General features: G+C 34.5%; 1 protein-coding gene across 1 annotated transcript; it reads left to right on the top strand.

Moving 5' to 3' along the window:
• Positions 1-8,931: 8,931 nt before the first annotated feature.
• Positions 8,932-11,103, top strand: LOC122292646 (exocyst complex component EXO70H1-like). The gene has a single exon (XM_043101096.1). The coding sequence runs from the start codon at positions 9,072-9,074 to the stop codon at positions 10,914-10,916; it is 1,845 nt and encodes a 614-aa protein (XP_042957030.1). The 5' UTR covers positions 8,932-9,071; the 3' UTR covers positions 10,917-11,103.
• The last annotated feature ends 657 nt before the right edge of the window (positions 11,104-11,760 follow it).

Below are 11,760 nucleotides of genomic sequence, written 5' to 3'. Positions count from 1 at the left end.
TTTGCATTATTTGAAGTTATTTATAAAATCTCAATGGGATGTTCATTGGTGGATGGAGAAAAAATGAGATGCCTCAAATAGTGATGGTATTAATTCGTGGGGAAATATGTATTGTTCAAAGCCTTTATCTGAGGACAGCTTTTGTGAGAAACATCTTTTACCCACGAGATGGACTTATGGAAATATAAGTTGCTGGAAATTTCCACCAACGATCTTCATGGAAATTCTAGCACCCACAAATCGATTTCATGGCAAATAGTATTAAATCCTACAAGTGTGCACAAAGATGTAAGATTATTTGCCATGAGTACCAAATGTTTGCCCGCGAAAGTTCTTGTGGTAAAAGCTTACTTTTACCCACAAGTTTAAATTGTCGTGGGGAAAAAAACTTATCCCACCAATTTTATTCCATGAACGTTCCACGACACGAGTTCGTGGGAACAAAGTATTTCCCATGGATACCATACATTTAGCCACCATAATCCTTTTTGGGTAAAACCCTTATTTCTTGTAGTGACTGTACAAAGTCCATGCACATGGTCATGGTGGTGAGCAGCAGATGGATGCAAGGAAAATAGAGAAAAATAGACATAAAAATTTATATGGTTCGACACTGGGTCTACGTCTATGAGGATTTGAGGAGGGGAGAATCTACTAAATAAACTTGTTTTACAATCTCTCGAGGTCTCTCATCTTTATTATACAGTAGTTTTATAGATCATTCTTCCCGGTCTAGACATTATCGCAGGATACTATGTCTGAAGGTCAAAGAAGCCTTCCCGAGTAGCCTCTCTGAAGTCTGGTCAAAAGTCTATCCGAAATTCCATCTGAAGATAAAAGTCCCCTTCAGTCGTGTGTCACTCCTCATTTTATCTCTTTCTTTCCCTTCCTTTATATTGTGTCACTTGACCTCACATCTTTTCCCCCATCCCCTACTTGTAAGCTTGACATTGCTTCATTTCTTTCCTTTATTTGTCCCGTATCCCTTGCTTGCTCCCCTATCTTGTCCTCTGGTGTAGCCCCCTTGAGTGGGCTTGGGCCTTGAGGACTCTTGTTAGCTTATGACAAAAATCTCCCCTAACAACATCAATTTGTAAATTTTATTTATAAAATTCTTATGTGGTATAGAGTAATGCTATAAACCAAACTCTCATCATACTTTCATCCTATTAAGTAATATGTGTTACATTCATCACTATTGAATGATAAAGAAGTATATAATAAATGATCATTTAATGGTGATAAATGTGTCATATCTTACTTAATGGGATATAAGTGGAATGGTAGTATAATATATAGAATTTTTCATATGAATAATTAGTAATTTACTTTGAGAAATTAGCTGTAATCTCACAAACTATCGTGGCTTGATATAGTTTGTCAAATTATAAAATCACTTTCATTTAACATATTAGATAAAGTAACATCATTTTGTGATATCATTTCATGGAGGACACAGAGTGTAGGAACTGTTTGGATTCAGAACGATCGTCGTGGAAAAGGGAGGCAATTTTTACGTAAGACGGAGCGTCCGTGCTCCACTTTATAATAAGGGACTCTGCTATTTCGATGTTTTCATCCATTAGCGATTAAGAGAAAGTAGTGCGGGAGGGTGAAGGAGGTGGGATTGTTTTAGATGGAGGTGAAGATTTGAACAATAAATTATTCCTCATTCGGATTTTCTTGGCAGTCACTGTATAATCTCTCGGTACTTGTTTTTTCAATCTTTTTAGATAAGATTTGTGAAAAGACTACGAGAAGTGTGAAAAAGAGATGGATTATAGATTCTTGCTCTGGTATGCTAGAGATTTGGAATATTGCTTGATGGAAGGGGAGAGAATAAGAGTGGGGGTATTTATAGAGGAAGGGAGAGGGAAGAAGGAGTACTCAAGAGTGCACAAAGAGTGCAGAGTTTAAACCACTAGTAACTCTCTAAGAATAAGTTAAGCCGATAGCTCCATACAACAAAATGAGTAATGGAAGCTTCTAATTAATATTTATATTTTATTTTGGTGTGTCTTGATCAGGTGCGCACAAGATAAGTGGTATGCCACACGAGTTTGTCTATATATTGATATTTACATAAGACTAAAGCAAAGAATTAGTCAATACAAAGGATAATTTTTAGTATATAATGGAATTATTGATGTTTACAAAGCTAATGTTTGCGATGATTGATGTTTTGGTTTGGGAATATTTACACACTTACGACGGGCAACACAATATAACAGCTGTGTCTCTATGACGACATATATGTCCTCATTATTGGTTATAATAATAATAATAATTGACATCTTTGATGACAAGAGAAGAAGATACATGTTTTGTTTTTATTATCATCTCGATGTTCCAACTCTAAAGATGAATGAGATCGGATAGAAAGATGGATACGTATTTTGAGCTAGAGTCATTTTATGTGTATTTCTTTTTTATTGAATTATTTCTTAGATTTCGGGCATAAACTCTAGATTGGGGATCTAAGAATAAACTCTAGTGTTTTCTCCAGATAATTAGTGCAAACGGGAAGGAAAAAAATAGATTTTATAAAAATAATATATAAGATAAAAAAGAAGATATGAATGTTCAATTTACATTCTAATTAAATTATTCTATTTTCAAGCGGATGTGTATAGTATATTATCCACATCACTTAAATAATAAAATTTAATTTATAATATTTGATGTGTATTTTAGAGCCTTAAAATAGTAGCACTCGTTATAGTTATCCCAATTATTCATTATTATTATTCTCCTTTATTTGCTGAGTAAGTTGAGAAGGCGGAGTACAAATAGAATAAATAAAATATTTTAAAATAAGAAATGAATCAAATGATTTATACGGTAGTATTAAGATATGTAAATTTTACGCATTTAAAAAAAAAAAAAGTAAATCTGAAATCCCACATGAAAAAACGCTACTTTATAAATCATAATAATGAATCACTTTTTTTTGAAAAAAAAAAAAAAAAAAGGAAATGAATATGCAAAATTTATAGCTAGGAATTCTTTATCCGGTATTTCTCTCTTAATATATTCCGTGATCACTTGATTAGAGGGAGTTCGTGCGTCTAAAATAACAAGAATTTCTGTTTGTTGGTCTATCTGAGAGTGACTGCATCGAAGGTCTATTTAATTACAATTCCTTCAATCATATAATTATAAGTCCCATAATACATTATACATAGGAACTGTCGTATAAAGTATTAAAGTACCTTACCTTGTCATGGTCTAGTTCTCACCAAAATATGCGTATGTATATCTCTCTATTATAATAAGTGTCTATCTAACATATTTTGTTGTTTTTTCTTCAGTTTTCTTGTTTTTTTGTTTATTTTGTAATAAACTCTGTTACTTGTAATTAAATCTGTTACTTACCCCTTTCAGTGCACCCATTATTGAGATCATGAGACCAACTATGCAATGGAGAAGTCCATTCTCAACAAGAGTGGAGGAGCGGTGCGAAAATTTGAGAGGTGAAGAATATTTTGAGAGTGAAGAATATTACGTCTGCGAGGTGGCAGCTGAATATTGAGAGAGAGTGATGAGAGAGAGACCAACTAATGAGGGAGAGAAATTACGGGAGGGAAGAAAGCACGGCTTGAGGGAGTGCATGGATTGGGGCTAAAACAAGGCAAAGGTTGGACCAAAACAAATGAAAATGCAAGAGGATTTCACAAACTTGAGCACGAAATAACCAATGGAGAAATTAAGGGAGAGAAATGGTAAGGAGGCTCATGGCTTTGGGGGTGAAAACAGGGCATAAAAATAGGCCAAAAACAGAGTAAGACTCACGGTTTTGGAGAAGCAATGGAGGTGGCTCGCTGGAGGAGGTGGGCGGCACTGCAACTCAAATACAGAGAGGGAGAAGTCATGGGTTGCAGCAATAGCAACAACAACAACACATGCTTGCAAAAGAAGAAGAAATTGAAAAGAAGAAAAAGAAGAAGCTGCAGATCGACACAATAGAAAAATGAAGAGGAAAATCAAAGGAAACTAGGAAAATGAAAGAGGAGGAGTGGGCACACACAAGAGGAGGGAAAGAAAAAGAAGAGAAGAGGAAAGAAAAGATAGGAGTTGTGGCACCAAGAATTTCATAGAAAGAAGAAGCACAACAATGGTAAAGAAGGAGAAACACGGTCTAAGAGTAGAAAAATAAAGGAAAAGAACCAAAAGAGAAAAAAAAAATTTACTAGCAGAAGAAGAGATGCAATCGATGTAGAAGAATAAGAGAAGAAGAAAAGAAACAATGAAGAAGAAGAAGAAAGAAGCAGGAGGTGTGCGGCTGGAGAAATGAAAGAAAAGAATTCAAGCCCTAAGGGCATTGAGGCCAAAATGCACAGTTCAAGAGGGAGAGAGGCTGAAATGAAGACCAATGGGCTGGGCTTCACAATGCACAAGGGTTGGGCTTCAATTCCGAATGGGCTAGGCCCAAAAACAAAGGAAAACCCACTAAAAATAAGCCAAAACTAAAAAATAAAGGTCTAATAAAATAAAAATGTCACAATAAAAATAAATAAAAGTCAAATAAAAATACTACAACTAAATATTAATAAAATAAGATACTTAAAGCCCAATACTAAATAAATTAAAGCAAAGAGCAATTTAAATGGCACAATAAATTAAAGCACCTTAAAGTAAATTTTACAACTTAAAAATCATAAAATAAACCAACAAAAAACACGTTAAATTTAAAACAAGAGTTCGAGTAATATACAGATTAACATCTTCTTTCATTAATTCCTACATATATATTTTATTATTTCTTTTTTTATATATAGGAAAATGACAAGGCAAATCTCTTCATTTTAAATAAATATTACACGCTACAATTATTAACGAATATGCCTTGAAGGGTCCCAAATTTTCCTTGCATACAAATTAAAGAATTTGCATTTGCATAACACAAATTGACAAATCATAGTAAAAATATCTAACGACATATATTTTAAACTATTGTTTTTATTGAACTTTTATTAAACTTTTAACACGTATTTGTGCTAAAATTACAGATGTTATAAATATCTATTTAATTATATGATATTTTGAACTAATATTTTTATCTTCTCTAAAATATTTTAAATTATTAAGTAAAATTAATAATTTTTATAAATTATATATTATTTTTTACAAATAATTATTTTATAAACAGACGTGATTTGCAAGTTGCGTCCACCTAGTCCATAACTACGTAGATTGATGATTGCATACATGGGAAAAAGAGACTCACGAGGCTACGACGTAACCACCAGAGTAGAGTGAGACAGAATTAGACCTTTGCCGACCTAATGCTCTTATTTTCAAATGTCATACCATTTTTGGTCGAATTTGGCCTGTCCCACAACAACTAAATGCACTTAGCGAATCAGCGGTCAACCCAATAGTGTTTATTAATTTATAATATATGTATTTAATTTAAATAGGTGTTATTAATGATTTTTATTTATGAAAGTGATGGATAGAAATTAAACAAATATATATCTCAAAAGAAACAAAGAGATAGTTCAAGTAATGTGAAAACATATTATTGAGGTAATTTAAATATGAGAAATCCTTATAACCAGTCCATCTATTCTTCTTTAAATAACAGCCATTCAATAAAAAAATGCCACGTATGGATCAGAATTTTATCAAGACTTCACTGCATCACAGACGATCACACTCCTTCAGAAGACCTTCTCCCCCCTCTCCACAAGAAATCCTTCTCTGAAATGAAAACCCCTTCCCCTGCAAAAACCATTCATCGGTGATTGCTGCTCCCCCACCTCGATCCTGTCTCTCCATATTTTATAGTCTTTTTTATTAATCTATGTTTGTATAACTTGTTGGAGATGCTCAAAACGTTACTTTCACCTTTATTAACAAACAATCCCCAACATCAGGGCCATTTATCTACAAACCCATATTTATATATCAACCATATCCCAAAATAAATTCATTGCAAAAAGTTTTGATTCCCTTAAAAAGGGATTTTATATATCTACATACAAACAATGTTGGCTCTCGTATTGCGTTCGCAGTTGCTTTCCCAGTTCCATAACTCAACCCCATTATACCAATAAGTGACCAGCCAAGCTCAGGTAAGTAAAGCCTCGATCTTTCTATAAAACCCAATTTGTACCTCTGGTGGCATAGGTGCATAAATACTGGGTGAAATCCACGCCCTTGTCCACAGGGGTGGCGCTTTGCTCCCCGTCCACAACGCTGTTTTGGTAGCACCCCATGTCGCCCACACAAATAGCTTTCTTCTCATATATATATATATATATATAGAGAGAGAGAGAGAGAGAGAGAGAGAGAGAGAGAGAGGAGAATGACGAAAATATTTGAAGAAATCGGCACGGCTTGGGCGAAATCTAGAGTAATCGGTCTGGGCGAAATCGGCCAAAGAGGACAACGACGGACTGGTGGTGGTGGACTGTTGGCAGTGGAGGTATGCTCGGCTTTGGTTGTAGACGCACAGGGTCGGGGTCGAGGTCGGGGTAAGCTGAAGTAGAGTGTAGTTCTATCAGCTGAAGTGTGAATCAATTCCTATCCCATGTGCACGAGTCTAGCGTGATTGTAGTGTGATTTCTGAAGTGGCAGCTTCTATGTAAAGGGCTGTTATTCCTTAAAAATTAGACCGACCGCTTAGAAGCGGCTCTGTTTAAATATATATGTATTGAGATAATTTATGCTTTTTTTAATAAAATTAAATAAAAATATAAATCGATAACGACATATAAAAAAGTGTTTTATTATGTACAATTATTTTTATATATTTTTTATATATTTTATAAATATAATTGATTAAAATAATTATTTTATATTAAAAAAATAATATAACAAATTATAATAATAAAATACATAAAAAATATAGTAACATTTTTATAGAAAAAGAAAAGAATATCCAAAAAGAAAATAAATAAATAAATAAACAAATAAAACAAAGATGCATGGTGGCGGTGAGGGAGCGAGGGTCTGGATCATTAAAATAAATGCAGCTTCGTCTAGATCATTAAAATAAATGCAGCTTCGGTTTCACAATGGTTCAGGAAGGGTCAAGCGGAGCCAGACAGAACGACCGCACATGAGTATTTAATTACGCTGCATCTTGGAATTCGTCAAAATTCAAAAAACAGAATTTTGTTTTTTTTGTAGTGTAAAGTTAGAACACACAGGAGTAGTCGTCGTATAGAAAAAGTCAAAAATTATACAATACAAATAATAGTAGTAGACGACTCTGTCTCGGTCTTACCTAAAGATCGTATATTATAATATTATTCGTATGAGCTCTGCCTCATCTGCAAGTAATTAAGCTCGCTGTACATGTATATTCGTCCCGGGCAGCCACAAAAAATTATATAAAAATAATTTTATAAATTAATATAATTTAATATTAAATTATATTAATTTATAAAATTATTTTTATTATAAAATAAATTTAACAGACTAGTTAAAATAATGATTCATATAATCTCGTCATAGTAAAATCATTCAAAATATTGTCAAGAGCATGTGACTCAGATGGCATGAGATCTAGCTTCCATAAAAAAAGTCTTAGGTTCGATCCCCTCCCCAATCTCCAATATCAAAAAAAAAAAAAAAAAAAGAGAATCATTCAAAGTACTTGTCAACGAGAATAAGACACTGGAATAAGTTAATAAGCCTTTCTATTCATTGTCCGTTGGACCAGATGAATAATCAAGGATTTTTATATGAAACTGAAATTTCAAAATAGTTTGAATGTAATTCTTAAAAAAAAAAAAAAAAAAAACTGCTTGTTTAAACTTTTTATTTTTCAAAAGAAATCAAATTTAAACATAAATCCAAAGTTGTTGTAGTTATAAGGAATTAGTTCAACATGTTGTAAAATATAACCAACCTAATATTTTTTAGGGTTAATTACAAAATTAGTTCCTGGGCTTTCCTTCGTTTGCAAATCGCTCCCTCGATTTCATTCTTTTCAGATTTACTTTTCCAATAGGAAAAGATGGAAGACTCAATTGCAAATATTTTGATACTCGAACAAAATTTGAAAAGAAATGAAGGAAAACCCATGGACTAATATTGTAATTAATCCTATTTTTACAAGTGAATTATGTGAAAAAAAAGTTATTAACAAAAGAAACTATATTTCGTTATACACGAAAAATAAATTAACCACAAAAAAATAAGAAGACATTTTATAAGTAAAAAAATAGAGAGTTAATAAATCGATATTAAATTAATAAATAAGCTTAGTCTCCATTTGATTATACAGATGAAATGAAATGAGATAAGATATTTTAAATAATAATGAAATAAATATTAGTATAATATAATTTTATAATATTAATTTCATATTAAAATTTAAAAATTAAAATTATTTATTATATTTTATATAAAAATTTAAAAAAATTATAATAATGAATTAAAATAAAATCAATCCAACCCTCCTTTAAAAAGATAAGAAACTCAAACATGGTACTCATCGAACTCGGCTATAATTTAATTTTATAATAAATTTTGATTGGCAAGTCTGATTTGAACGTTTGAATGGTAACTCCGATTTTGACATCTTAACTATAACAACAATCCACCGGATTTCGACCCCTAAGTACATGACAACCATAACGACCCAACCGTCCCTAAGTTATTTCGTTTATTATTTTATTTTTTTTAATTTATTCTTCAACTCTTTTCAATTTATTTTAATTTATTTCGTTTAATTATTATAATTTTTTTAATTTTTAATATAAAATATAATAAATAATTTAATTTTTTTAAACTTTAAAATAATAATAATAATAATAATAAATAATATTTTATATCACTTTCATCTCCACTTAATTCAAATCGTCTCAACGTCCAAACGGGAGAAATTGAAAAAACGATTTGAATCTTTCTCCCCTCCCTTCCTCGATAAATAGCCCCAGTGGTGTTCTCTCTCCTTCAATCAAGCAATATTCCAAATCTCTCGCATGGCAGACTACGCCAGAGCAAGAATCTACAACCCATCTCTTTCACAGTTCTCGTAGTCTGTTTAAATTTTATGTGAAAAGATTGAAAAACCAAATACCGTAGATTATACAGTGACTGCCAAGAAAATCGGAATGAGCAATAATTTCTTGTTCAAATCTTCACCTCCATCTAAAACAATCCCACCTCCTTCACCCACCCGCACTACTTTCTCTGAATCGCTAATGGATGAAAACATCGAAATAGCAGAGTCCCTTATTATAAAGTGGAGCACGGACGCTTCCTCTTACGTCAAAATCGCCTCCCTTTTCCACGACGATCGTTCTGAATCCAAACAGTTCCTAAACTCCGTCAGAGACCTGCAGTCCGCCATGAAATATTTTGTTACCCAAAAAGTGGCCTCTGAAAAGCTTGTCAGGGCCCATACCTTGATGCAAATGGCTATGAAGAGGTTGGAGAAGGAGTTCTATCAGATTTTGTCCGCCAATCGGGCGTGCCTGGATCCCGAATCGGTTTCGGCCCGCTCCTCGAGATCCTCGGCGGCGAGGCCTAGTGTTTCCGACCTGGAGGATGATGAGTCGGAGGACGAGTTTCGTGTAGTTGGCGAGTCGGTATCTGAGGTGGAGCGAGCTTCGATGATTGTGATGGCGGACTTAAAAGCTATAGCAGACTGTATGATAGCTTCTGGTTATGGGAAAGAGTGCGTGAAAATCTATAAAATAAAACGTAAATCTATCATCGATGAGGCTTTGTATCATCTCGGGGTTGAGAGGCTGTCTCTCTCGAAAGTGCAGAAGAGCGATTGGGAGGTTTTGGAGCTGAAGGTCAGGAAGTGGTTGAAGGCTGTGGAAATGGCCGTGAAAACTCTCTTTTATGGAGAGAGGATTCTGTGTGATAGTGTGTTTTCGGCTTCGGAATCGATCAGAGAATCGTGCTTCGCTGAGATTTCCAGAGAGAGCGCGATTAGCTTGTTTGAGTTCCCGGAAATGGTAGCAAAGATCAAGAAATCCCCCGAGAAAATGTTTCGTATGTTAGACATGTACGAAGCTCTCTGTGATTCCTGGCCAGAGATCGAATCTATTTTTTCCTATGAATCGACCTCCGTCGTTCGATCACAGGCAGTTTCTTCTCTGGTCAAGCTCGGTGAGGCGGTGCGCACGATGCTAACGGACTTCGAAACCGCCATCAAGAAGGACACGTCGAAGAGTCCCGTCCCCGGAGGTGGGGTTCATCCGCTCACTCGCTACGTGATGAACTACATCTCCTTGCTAGCCGATTACAGCGGCGTCCTCGCCGATATCGTCACCGACTGGCCTTTGATATTGGATTCACCATTACCAGAATCCTGCTTCGGGAGCCTAGAGTCGGACGATCTTGTGATTTCCACTCGGATTGCGCAGTTGATCCTCGTCCTCCTCTGTAAACTCGACGGCAAAACTGAGCTCTACAAGGATGCGGCACTCTCGTACCTGTTCTTGGCCAACAACCTCCAATACGTCGTCGTCAAGGTGCGCACGTCGAACCTGAAACTCCTCCTCGGCGAGGATTGGGTGACGAAGCACGAATCAAAGGTCAAACAGTACGCTTCGAACTACGAACGGATGGGCTGGAACAAGGTATTCTCTTCGTTGCCCGAAAATCCGACGGCGGAGATTTCACTGGAGCAAGCGAGGGATTGTTGTAAGAAATTCAATCTGGCGTTTGCCGAGGCGTATAGGAAACAGAGTGCATGGATTATTACGGACCCGAAACTCCGGGACGAAATCAAAATCTCGGTTGCGAAGAAGCTTAGATCGGCGTACCATGAGTTTTACAACAAGTATCGGGGCAAGTTAAGGTTCGGATCTGAATCTTTGGTCAGATATGCCCCAGATGATTTGGGGAATTACTTATCGGATCTATTCTATGCGACCAGGAGTGCAGGGAGTGTTTCGTCATCTTGTTCGCCTTCCCACCCTCGAGGTGGGCAAAGCCATTGAAATTTTTAGGCTTATGTTTTTTGTGCATAAAAAAACAAAAGATAATTCAAAGTGAAATAATTTTGTACACGTATATAGAGATTTGTACATCTGATCTGGATCAGCAAGAATACAGATGCTACAAAATTCTTTGATTCTTTTTCCTATTTAATTTTCTATTTTTTATTTTAAATATTATTAAAAACTTTATTTTTTAATATTCTTTTTTTTTTCCAATATATTTTGATACTCTCAAAACATTTTCAAATCATATTATGCAACCAGTGCTCACAAACAACAAAATACTGTACAATCACAATTAAGATATCTGTTGAAGATGTGTCAAGTTTTTTTTTTTTTTTGAAGTAAATGAGTGTATATGAAGATGTTGTTTATGGAGCCCCACAATGCCATTTTCAATATATTTGTATTTCAGTATTTACATTTTTATAAATATTTGATTGATGGCAAACTTATAAATATGTATTTATATATAAGGCAAGTGTGCTTACCTGAATTAACAAGCGTAAGTTATTTTACCAAATTGAGGACGCGATCCTGGTAAAGAAACGGAAGGGGTTTTTGACCGGTGCAAAACTGCAAGTGCACAGTATCGTAGTTTTATAGTAAAGTAATAAGTAGAGTATCGTCCTCAGGGATTGGTACCTTACTCTTGCCAAATACCAAAATTTTACTAATCTCAATTTTATCTAGAGGAATCGCTAAGGTTTTTGTAGTTGCAAATAAACTTAGATCAACTCAAAGAGAAATAAGCAAAGAAAATAAAACTGACTTTCAAAGATCAAATTCAATGGGGAAGAAACCTTCTAGGAAATCGATTTCACCATAATTCTTCACTATGCTT

Source organism: Carya illinoinensis, chromosome 13 (assembly GCF_018687715.1).
Source record: "Carya illinoinensis cultivar Pawnee chromosome 13, C.illinoinensisPawnee_v1, whole genome shotgun sequence".
In the NCBI taxonomy this organism is placed as follows: domain Eukaryota; kingdom Viridiplantae; phylum Streptophyta; class Magnoliopsida; order Fagales; family Juglandaceae; genus Carya; species Carya illinoinensis.
The sequence above is the reverse complement of the archived record's forward strand: the minus strand, read 5'-3'. Positions and strand labels throughout refer to the sequence as shown.